The 12760-nt window shown below is 35.3% G+C and overlaps 1 protein-coding gene across 3 annotated transcripts in view; it reads right to left on the bottom strand.

Annotated features, from left to right (window-relative positions):
- Positions 1 to 12760, bottom strand: part of LOC111054126 (extended synaptotagmin-2) — an 85583-nt gene that overhangs the window by 27221 nt on the left and 45602 nt on the right. The window contains exon 5 of one of the 3 annotated variants that reach the window (XM_039441311.1): positions 3421 to 3667. The exons of the other annotated variants lie outside the window; for them this stretch is intronic. Within the exon in view, the coding sequence (XP_039297245.1) occupies positions 3664 to 3667 (4 nt within the window). The 3' untranslated portion in view covers positions 3421 to 3663. Of the gene's footprint in view, positions 1 to 3420; positions 3668 to 12760 lie in introns of those variants that run through there. 3 annotated transcript variants of the gene reach the window in all.

Raw genomic sequence — 12760 nt, 5'->3', positions numbered from 1 at the left:
GTCTCACAGGAACAAGTTCCCACAGAGACAAGGTCAGTCTCACTGGAACAAGTAGTGTCAGTGGAACAAGAAGAGGGGTAGAGTCCCATTCGAACAAGTGGAGTGTCACAGAGACAAGGTCTGTCTCACAGGAACAAGGTTGGTGTGGTGTGTTGCCTACACATGAAGATGAAGGCATTCCATTTGTTCTTATAAATTGGATGTCATCTGTTTTTTAATATATATACATATATATTATGGTGACATGAATAGAATAGAATGACTGCCTTTATTTCTCTTAGAGAGCGAAGTTAGGATGCAGTCGACCCTCTCTTACACTCAACTCTCTATCAAGTGTTATAACAATACAAAAAAATAATACAAATAATATGATTAAAAACAAACAATAGTTAAGTTGACTACTTATTTAAAATAATAACAAATTTTAAATTATTGAAAAGAAAGAGAAAAACATGACATTGAAAATAATACATAACAATGCTGAATAATAGTATTTTCTGATACTTCATCACTTTAGTAAAAAATGAGACACTAAAGAATACAATACAGTAGGCCTACATAGCGACTAAAGTGTTTGCTATACATTTCATTTCCTACTTATTATCACTATGTAAATCTCGAAGTGGATAAGTAAATTACATTATGATTTATTTAAATAGTAAAATAGAATCTTCCTTCAATCAACAATCAATGTGACAAAAAACGCTCCTTCAATCCACGTGACATACATATATAAATATATAATTTACATATTTAAATTTAATAATTATTTCACACACATTATTTAATAATGTGGTGACATCATTTGATGCCAGCTTTAAACGTTTCTCCTGTGGAGAAAAAATGATGAATTTAGTAGACTGTTTAGTGGATCCTAGACATTCAAATTCAAATCTACATAACAATTGATTCCCCTTTTCATCCAGGATATTTGTGGTTTCTTAAAATTTCGATTTATTGACCGAGCGAAGTGAGTTCTAAGATTCAAGTCGACGGCTTTGCATTTCTTTTTATGTTAATATGTTCCGCAATTACGGCGAAACGCAGCAATAAATAACCATGAAATTTGACAGGTATATTTTTAAATTGTGCCTCGACATATATACAAGGTTTTTTGGAAATTTTGCATTTTAAGGTTAATACAATAGGTAAAGTCTCCTACGAATGCCAATATTACAGTGAAAATCAGAATAGAATCATTCATCACAAATCAGCTGTCGAGTGGATTTTTAATTGCATGCAATAAGGGTTAACCTTCTAGTCCTGACCCTATTTTTTCCCGACGTTAGTCGTGACCCTGGGTCCGAGGGACCCGCTTCTTTCATATTGAATATCTCAATATATTTCAAGATATAATGTTATTCCATGGTTCTAATATGTCCAAGGGTTATTGATGAACAACAACGAGCACTAATGTGAAGCAGGAATCAATCTTTATTATAATTTTAAAAATAAATTTATAAAACCTTGCATTTTTAGGGTGGTGGAAAAAAACGTTCGGTTATTATTTTATATAAAGTGAACAAAAAATGATAGTGATGAATACAATATTATGGATCTCACATGCAACACTACAAGAAAGATGGGAGAAAAATTGGAAGGTCATGTCCACTCTTAGGGTAGTTTTTACCCTACCCTCAAGTTCATGTTGCACAATATTTGCAAAACTTATGAAATTATAGTGATGAACATTGGCTTAAATAGCTGTTTGACATTGGAGGGGACGTACTGGGGTACCTGGGTGGCCTGCCCCCCAGTCGAGGGGGGTCTCAGGGGTGCCCCCCAGCGAAGATTTTTTTGAAAAATAGCTTATTAAAATGATGATTTTTCACTTCAAATCCGTTTTAAATCCTCTTATTTGGCAGTGGTAAATTAGTGGGTAAATAAAAAAAATCCGAGTTAATGGTTTTAAATTTTACTAAATACAAATAATTATTTACAAAAAAAAAAACAGCATTGGTTGTATTGTTTGTTTTGATTACCAACCAAAGCAGGATAGCTAAATAACCATAAAAAAGTTCTCCACTCACAAAACATACAAACATGTAATTTTTACTTAATAGCTAAAACTGTGTTACAAAGATCAACATGAATTTTCATGAGTAATTACATTTTTCAAAACGAAGTCTTAAATCTTTCTGATTGTAACTCTTGTAACTGTCCTTGTTTGAAGAGGGTTTCAGATACAAAATACTTAGGTAACAATCGTAACATAATAGATGAACTCCTTAAATGAAAATCATACTAAATTCTTGTGCGAAAAATTGAACTAATAAAAATTTGTTATCATAATTAAAAACTTGGAAAAAAATTTCCTGGGGACATAGCCTATACCATAGAATATTGGGGGGACGCATCCCCCATGTCCCCCCAGGATCTACGCGAATGGTGATGAATACTACTATAAATCCTGAAACCTACATGAAACTCTACTAGAAACATGAAAAATATATAAGGTCAAATAGAGTTTACTTCAAGGGGAGGTTTAGTACCCCTAGGATTACTTGAAGTTCATAGGTTTCACCATCATCCTACTCAGGGCCAGTATACTTATCTTGAACTATTATTTTTTTCTCATCATCACTAATGTCATTGAAATAGAGATCTAGAGGTCTCTGTTCAAAATGTACATGTTGACTGCTTGAATCCAATCACTATTGCATGAAAATTTGCATTTGAAAAAAATGAAAAAAGTTATGTTAGTCCTGACCCTTGGGTCCCAGGGACCCAAAAGCATCATTTCACGAAAACAACAAGTCACAGAGCACTAACACTCTACATCAAGTTTAAGTGTATACTGACATGAATTTACATGGGTCACAATATACAGTGAAGTGAACGGAAGCAAAATTATAACTAAAAAAAGAATTGCTGGGTCCCTCAGAGCCAGGGTCACGACTAGAAGGTTAATATCTCAATGTAACTTAGTAAAAAATCAGCTGTCGTGTTGACTATTCATTGCATGCAATGATGCATGCAATTAATAACGGAAAGTAAACATAGTATTTTCTCTCGACCTTTCTCTGCTTTCAACTCGGGCTGACCTGTTGCCAGTGTGTTAAAGGAGATTAGCTTTTGATGTTAGCATATTTTTGATACACTAACCCCAACAGCCATTAGCCTTTTCCACACCGACATCTTGCCGACACGACATACAGACAGGATTTACTCTCATGGACAGTATGAGACGAGGCTGTGTTTTATAACTGAGCGAGGTCTACTGTTGACAGAACTACTAGTCCAGGATTAAAATGTTGTTTTACCAAAATCATCAAATATTTAATAATTCAATACAATGATACATGTACAAATGTGAAGCTGACTAACACCGAGGTAGAATCAATTTAATCTTAAATAATTAGAACAATATATTTCAAGTTGTTAGGCTTCATTTATTCATTCAACACCTATTTTATCATTATGGATTATCAGAACCTATTCAATTCAATTCAATTCAATTTTATTTTCATGTTATGAATCGTATATAATACAATATTAACACAGGTCATAAACATTTCATCAAACAATACACATCATAAATACATTACAAATGTCACCTCAATATACATGCAATATAGTCTATATAATTAAAAACAAAGTTAATATCACAGATGGAATTATTGTAGTTGAATAAACTGAAAACAGTGGAATCAAAAGTCTCCATTACCTGAAAAGTAAAGATCATACAGTTAATTTAAATTTCAAGTTTTCACTTAATCACAATATTCTAATAATGAATTACTGAATCAAAAGTTCACCAATGTCATAAAAACATCTCTCACTTAACCAAAATTTCAATTTTTTCTTGAAGACTATTTCAGAATTCAGTTCTCGAATTTCAATTGGAATAGCATTATACACTATTTTGGCCATATGCTGTGGGCTCGCCTCAAAAAACGTGGTTCTGTGGGCATCCAGTCTCACGATCTCCCTGTTGCGTGTGTTGTGAGAGTGAATGTCTGCACCAGTCGTCCAGCCACTTCTTCGTTTCAGTGCCATACTCGCAAAAAATAAATGTTCAGGCAGGGAACCGGAAGAATGCCCGCTGTCGCGAATAAGTCCTTGCAAGGATGGCGTGGCGGTTTTCGAAATATCACTCTGATGGCTCTCTTTTGGGTGAGGAAGACACGACGTCCATGGATTGAAACTCCCCATGCAACTATACCATAAACTAAAAGGGGTTCAAAGTAGCCATGGTAAGCCATGGTAACTACTTTCTCATCAGACATCCTAACCAATTTGTGAAGAGTGTAAATAGCTGAATTTAATTTCTTTATAAGGATCTCTACATGTGGTCTCCAGGTCAGGCACTGATCAATGAATACGCCAAGAAACTTGGTGTTCTCCACCCATTCAACAGCAGCATCACACATTCTAAATCGAAGTGATGCGTGTTCTTGTTGCTCTCTGATCGAAAAGTTAATGAAACTTGTCTCTGAAATTAGCCCTGCACCATATTTCAACATCCCTCAAGACATTTTCCGCACTAGTCTTCAAGCTCTCTAGTTCCTCAGATGTTATGATGAAATTTGCATCATCTGCAAAGAGTATAGTTTGTGCCAAAGGGACATTCGCGGGCAAGTCATTGATGAAAACAAGGAAGAGCAATGGCCCCAAAATAGAACCTTGTGGCATAGTTCTGATAGTTCTGAATTCGATCCTGCAGAATCTCCAACTCCACAACTTGAAACCTGTCTCTCAGATAAGACTGTATCAGCTGCAGGAAGTTCCCCCGGACACCATAATAACTCAGCTTATTGAAGATTATATCATGACTGAGCATGTCAAATGCCATTTTTAAATCCACAAAGGATCCAGCCACCTTCACGCCACCATCCAATGAAAGATAGACCTCATCCAAAAGCATATTTATAGCATCAACTGCTGCCTTATTCCTTCTAAATCCGAATTGATTTTTATGCAGTACATTTCCCAGTTGGAGGTGTCTGTGAAGCTCATCATAAATGGACCTTTCAAAGATTTTTGAAAATGATGATAGCATTGAAACTGGCCTAAAATTTTCTATAAGCTCCTTTGATCCTTTTTTATGGAGTGGCCTGACTTTGGCAGTCTTGAATGAGGATGGAAAGATTCCTGATGACATAGACAAGTTTAAAAGGTAAGTCACAGTATCTGCCACATAGTGAAAAAAATCCTTCATTATTCGTGATGGAACACCATCCAAACCACTGGACATCTTACCCTTTAGAGATCTTACTATTTTCTTTACATCCTCTACAAATTTAACTGTCACATCATTCACTTGACAGTTTCCTGAATCCGCCCTTTCTAACAAGTCCATATAATTTGCATAATGTTTTCTGATTATATGTGGTCTGTCCTTAGCAAAAAACATATTGAATAAATTGACTATTTCACTTGGTGACTCAGTATAGGATTCATTTAATTGTAATTTATAGCTGTTCACTCTATAATTATGTTTTATCTCTTTTTTAATCACATCCCAGATTGCTTTTGGCTTATTTTCTGATGAACTAATCAGTCTGCTGGCATATTCTGTTCTTAATAAACGTATCTGTGACTTTATTTCAGTAGATATTTGCTTATATCTATGCTTTAACACGATATCATTGGGATATAGTTTCGTAAACAGCTGAATATCTCTCTTACAGGAACATAAATAATTCAGATATGGGCAAGACCATTTTACAGTTTCTGATTTCTTCCTTACTTTGAGTTTCTTGAGAGGAAATGCTTCATTGAAAGCCACAGAGTACATTTTCATGAATACAGCCAACTTATCATTGATGGTCCCTGGTACAAGTTGTATACAGTTCCAATCACAGTTCTGCAAACTCTGTTCAAACTTTGTTCTATTTTCTGCCGAGAAAACTCGCTTTACAAGAAACTCATCTCTGTTGTAGTTCATTAGGCCACGTGGCAGTTTCACAGTAACCAGTTGCGCATAATGATCAGACAGAGCCAAAGAATGTACACCCGAAGAGACGTATTCAATTGTTGAAGAGAGAAAGCAGTTATCGAGCAAGGTCGCAGAGTGTGATGTGACTCTTATAGGAGTATCAATAACACCGGTGAATCCAAAAGCAGAGAGAAGTGCACAAAATTCTTGTTTGTGTGATGAATTAACTAGGAAATTCACATTGAAGTCACCAACTAGAATGATTCCCTTGAATCTCTGTTGAATCAGATCCAAGTATCTCTCTAGATCAGAGAAGAAATGAAGAATATCACCGCTGGGTGGTCTATATAAACATAGAATAAGAAACTTTTTCTCAAATACTATTGCAGTACTCTCAAATTCCAGTTCAAGTGAGCAATCAAAGACTGAAGCCGACGATGCTATTCCTTTTCTAGCAAATATTGCCACTCCCCCTCCTCGCTGACCAGATCGATTTGAGAAAGATATGAGTTGGAAATTATGCAGTTGAACCGTTTCCTGCTCACAAAGCCAAGTCTCTGACAAACAAAGAAAATCCAATTTCGGTAATGCACCTTCCTTTTGCATTGCTTCCAGTTGAAGGGTGAGTTCATTATCTTTCGAGTGAATGCTGCGAATGTTATAATGCATTATACTGATGTCATTAATGTTGGATGCTCTCCTACTTGCTTTCTGCTGACATGATACATAAATCAAATTATTAATATTTCTGCCGTGTCTTTCGTTGGTTTGAAAACTCAGGAAACTTGATTCAGCAGCATCCTCTACTACTGGAGCTTGTACACCGCTACTCCAGGAGGAGTATTGAAACCTAAAAAATCATTGTATGAACTATCTGTAACATTTAGTTCATTTTCTGCAATAGAAGGAAGAGAGGATACCGAATTCGGAAGAGACCTTCTTGAAGCATACATTGATTGGTCCAAAGACATTATTAGAGGATCAACGGGTAAAAGAGCCGATGCTGGAGACACTTCATAGTCATTGTTGCAGATTATTGCATCTACATTGTCACAATTATTACAGTCGTTATAGCTGATAGATGCTTCATCATTGTCACAAGTTTCCATTAATATGGAAGACAGTGTACTATTACCGCGTTGACAGTTCGTTTTTTGAGTTTCATTAATTCTGCTTGCAGATGACTCAGCTACAAATTTACACAAACGCTCTCCTATCAAACGCTTTCCATTTTTATTGAAATGGAAACCTTCCTTGTTGAAATGATGACTCTGCAATATTTCACTAAATCCTCCATAAAACACTGCAGATATTCCTTCATATGCCGATATTCTATTGGATATTGTTAAATTGGCGAAGTAAATATCATCATTGAGATGAGGTTTGTCAAATCGGTATGGAATCGCATAAATTAAAATGTTGGTGTTTAGGCCTGCTGATAAAACTAAATCCAATGCTTGATGTACCGTTAAATGACCTGGTTCACCATTACCGAAATCATTGGTGCCTGCAATAACCAACACATAATCTGCCTTTGTCAAGTCCTTTATGAACTGCATACCATTCATGATCACTTGCTTCAACTTCGCCCCCGGCAATGTGTAAACAAAAACATTGAGATCATTGAATAAGCCACTCAGGTATTTATTCATGTCTCTACCTTGACTATCCGCTAGTACAACAATTTTCTTTTTATTAGAATTCTTCAAAGAAGTGCTAGTAAGAGCGATTTGATTTGGTGGTAACTGAGAACTCGTAGCATTGCTGTGCACCTGAGCCCGTACTTGAAAAGTACGTCCTTCAGTTGATTGTGACAAAGGTGATTCAGCATTCACTTCATCCAATACAGAAAAGCGATTTGAAGTCTTAATTTCATTTTCCCTGGTAACTCGTGAATATTTTAATGTCCTTTTTGGAGATTGGAACTTTGTTCCATACTTCTTTACTAATGTTCATTCAGACTCCAACTCTGAAATTTTATTCGCCGTGAGCTGAGAATCGTTTTGCAAAAGATTTATAATAGCATATCTTGAATCAAGCTCTTTTTTTAATTTGTCGGAATTGCTTTTCAATTTTTCTAGCTTTGATTTCAGCACCTCAATCTCCTCATCAGCCTTCTTTCCATTATATATAGAATCATCAAGTTCACTTTTCCTGTTTCTCTTTTCTTGAGCAAGTAATCCTTGAAGCGTTTTGTTTTCCGCTGCTGAGTCGGTCAACCTTCTCTCCAAATCCTCATTCACTTTAATTGAGGCGTCATATTTATTAAGAAGGGAAGTAACCTCTGGAATTAAATCAATAACGGCTTCATCTGAAAACGTTTTAGATATATTCTCCAGGACTGTACGAATTTTAACAGCAATATCAACAACTCCATCGTCTATCAACCCCTCTTTGAGATTGTAACAATTTTTCTCCATCTGCGTCTTCAAAATATTTCTTCCAGTTCGTGTCATCATTTTGCGCCTTCGAATTCCGCTCAGCGTCACACAGAAAAGTGAAGCAACAGTACCCTGAATAAATGAATGGGCGCAAAGAACTCAGAACAGTACCATACTATAGCTGGCACCTGTTACGTTGATCACCAATGAAAGTGATATTGAAAACAGCCTGTTTGATAAATGAAGTTATCAATGTGAAAAAATGTTATCAGCGCAATACCGCTATCTGATATGATAAGCCAGTCCTACTCGGGGATGGGCTGCTGACCTAATGCGGTAGAATTAGGCTAGAGATGACAGCACCCAATTACGCCGCTCTCTCCTGAGAGTCGAGCAGTTACAACCCAAGCTTGGATGGCCGTCGTCATGGTAACAGGATGTAAACAACAATACACAGCTGATAGCCAAACACAGTGTCAACAGTAAACAAGTTCACTAACGGCTGACAGTTTCAAACACTCAATTGAAACTCAAGACAGTGCCGGTAGACAAAATGGAGTCAGAAGTGAAGTATGATCCTAGTTATGTAATTAAAGTTGGTTCAACTCACAATTTCCTCGATTTGAATTTTCCTCACAGGTAACTCAGTTCTCATAGAATCACTATAACATTTACTTGAGAGAAAGTTTAACAGTAAAAACCAATAATCAATCAAAATTCTGGAGCTTTGATTCCACTAGACTTTCAATGTAGCTCAGTGCTCAAATATTAACCCTATTAGAATTATGTAGATAGCCTTTAATGAATAAATTGAGTTCCATGTAAATGTATCTCTACCAAACTCCAAAATAACTATTTCAATGTGACTTTTAATTGTTCAGGTTAAGGACAAATTCTGATACTGCAGTAAAATTAACTTATACATAATTGATATCAATGTAAGAAAGAACAGATTATATACTTCTAGATAAATGAAACAATATTGGAAAGATGTTATCCAACGGTATTTGAATACAACCCTGACTGTTACTGTATGAGAGTACCACCAGGAATTTATAAGTTTTCAATTCGTCAAAAGAGTGGTCATAGATACAATAGTGTAATCAACGGTTATAATCTTCTCCTATCTATATATTTTCTTATTATTATTTTTCACCTTTTTCTTCTTCTGTCTCCTTCTTCTATTATCTTCTTCGAATTCTCGCTTGTTCTTCTTCTCCACCTGTCGTCGTCTTCTTCTTCTTCTTCTTCTTCTTCTTCTTCTTCTTCTTCTTCTTCTTCTTCTTCTTCTTCTTCTTCCGCTAGCTTTGTCCGGCAACTGATTTCTTTATGTATTATGGGGTCCCTTTTGTATAAGGTACCAAGAACAAGAACGGCAAGGCCGTTGTATTCTAATACCCGAGACGTCAGTCTGCAGATTGTTGTTATGGAATGCAGAAAACTTCTTTCACTACCCTTAGACAATAGATGCTGTTTCAAAAGATTGAGAAGATGGGGAGACATGCAGCTTCCAAAATCGATGGATATGGTTTTAGTACTATATATAATATATATAGCCTATATATTATATATACCTATGAGTGTCGCATAAGGGACACACTATGATTCCTCACCCACCATACAGCATATTATTTATAATATATCGAAATCTCTCACTCCCACTCAACCACATCACTCTCACAAACATACCCTTTCCTTCGGGCTCACACACTCAATCTCTCTCTCTCTCTCTCACACACATATGATAATGAACTGAAACGCAGATTTCGGTCTTTGACACTAATATCATGCTTTAGTTAGATCAATGTTTCAATAGCCATCTGGAAATTACTTAGATATTGCAATTATTCAAATGCTAATGAATTTATCCTATAATATTAAGCGTGCAGCAATTTCTGTATATATATATATATATATATATATATATATATATATATATATATATATATATATATGGTTCTGTTTATATGGTTATCTGGTTATCTGGCTATGTGGCTATAATATGGTTATATGGGTATAAATATTTATGTTCAACGGATCTCGAAAACGGCTCTAACGATATTCACGAAATTTGGAACAAAGTAGGTTTATGATATGAAGATTCGATTGCACTAGGTCTCAACCCTTGGATAACTAGCTGAAGGACATTGGAAGGATAAATATGTCCTTGGAAAAACAGCTGCAAATTTTGTCGTCTGTCGATACCGTTATGGAAGAGAGTGAACGAGTGCATGTATGTGGGATCATCCAGCTGATATCACGAGAAGAAAAATTCAGCAAGAGAAACTTATTTTCGTTTATTTCTCTTTTTTTTAGAAAACATGTTTACTTCAGGAAGTCAAAAATAGTAACTAAATGCTGTTAGTGATACATAGTATATTGACAAATATTGTAGCAAACATATCATTCTAAATCGAATTCATAGTATATATATTTGTTATTGATGATGTGTTTGTTTATTGAAGTGTGAATAAATTGTTAATTTGGTGATAGTAGCTTAACCTAGATTTTGATTCGGACTATAGTATTAATTTGAAAAGTGACAGTTTTGGGCCTGTCAGTGCCTCCTCATATCACTGTAAAAATAATTGTACGACTGAGAAAATGAATAAATAAATGTAAACTATGAATTTAATCTTTCATTACAAATTTTCTATGCTTTCACACCCCAGAGCAAAGCTCGGTCCCCCGATATTTATTATTAAACGAAAATCCAAATTAGATGCTGTAACTCACCCCGAATACTTCTGCTACTGCAAATATTGACAACAGGGTAAACAACAGGGATTTAATTTAATTTATAATTTATTATTAATATTTAATTTGAATTTTCGATTAATAATAATAATAATTTATTCATTAGCATTTGAATAATTGCAATATCTCTGTAATTTCGATCTGTAGACTGGCTGGCCGCTATGGCTTTGTATAAAATGAGCGCTGCTATCCAGAGATTGTCAGTTTGGTGTAAATAGAAGCATTCCTGAACGGCAATTAGGAGGTACTGAGTTCGATTCCTGGGCTGACAAATAATCTTGAATAGTAGCGCTCATCGAATTTCCATCAAACTGTTTACCGTGTTGTCAATATTTGCAGTAGCAGAAGTCTTCGGGGTGAATTACAGCATTTAATTTGGATTTTCGTTTAATAATAATGATTAATTCATTAGCATTTGAACTAGTAGTTCTGTGAACAGTAGACCTCGCGCAGTTATAAACCGCAGCCTCCTCTTATACTGTCCATCAGAGTAAACCCTGTCTGTATGTCGTGTCGGCGAGATATCGGTGTGAAAACGGCTAATGGCTGTGTATCAAAAATGCTAACATCAAAAGCTAGATCTTCAAGACATACTGGGAACAGGACAGCCCGAGTTCAAAGCAGAGAAAGTTCGAGAGACAATACTATGTTATTTTAGTTATTAATTGCATGCGTTATTGCACGCGATCAATAGTTCATTTAATAGTACATAAAAATTGTATTCAATGAGGCATGCAATTAATAGTCTACACAGCTGCTGATGTTTTACCAAGTTACATTGAGATATTGAATTGCATGCGTCATGGCATGCGATTTATAATTCACTCGACAGCTTATTTATGATGAATAATTCTATAGTATGATTTTTACTCTAATATTGGCGTATGAAGGAGGCTCCTTTTTCTTTTTATATTATCCTTGAAATGCAAAATTTCCAAAAACCTTGCATATACGTCGACGCACTATTTAAAAAGGAACATACCTGTCAAATTTCATGAAAATCTATTACCGTGTTTCGCTGTAAATGCGCAACATATAAACATTTAATCATAAAGAGAAATGCCAAACCGTCGACTTGAATCTTAGACTTCACTTCGCTCGGTCAATAATTGCAACATTCAAATGATTGCCATCTGTACAATAATTGAAGGTTGAAAACGTAATTGAATATTTATTATAAAAATCTGGTGTGGCGCACTCACACAACTTTCCTTGCCGTTATGAAAATTTATTTAAATTTTAGGTAAAACTGTTACTGAACATTAATTGTAGAGATTTTCATGCCCAATCTTTTCATTTGGAATTTTCTGTTTAAATTGTATCTGAAGCCTGATAATTGAGAATCTAAATTCAAACTTTGCATAGATGGGGTGGAGCTCCTGGAGGTTTTACAGATATAAAACTTGTGGCAGTTGATAGAACTTATCAATGACTATTTTAGGTATGAATTTGATCAAAATCGTTGAAGCCGTTTTCGAGAAAATTGCAAAAAACCCTGTTTTTGACAACATTTTCGCCATTTTAGCCGCCATTTTGAATTGCATTAGATCGAAATTGTTCGTGTCGGATACTTATATCGTAAGGACCTTAAGTTCCAAATTTCAAGTCATTCCGTTAATTGGGAGATGAGATATCGTGTACACAGACTATCAGACAGTATCGCATATACAGTCGACTCTCGATAACTCGAATTTCAAGGGAACGGCTGTTTCCTTCGAGTTCTAGAGCTAATTTTTCACTA

The sequence above is a fragment of the Nilaparvata lugens genome, chromosome X (genome assembly GCF_014356525.2).
Source record: "Nilaparvata lugens isolate BPH chromosome X, ASM1435652v1, whole genome shotgun sequence".
NCBI lineage: Eukaryota > Metazoa > Arthropoda > Insecta > Hemiptera > Delphacidae > Nilaparvata > Nilaparvata lugens.
Note: the sequence above shows the minus strand (reverse complement) of the source record. Positions and strands in the feature narration are given on the sequence as shown.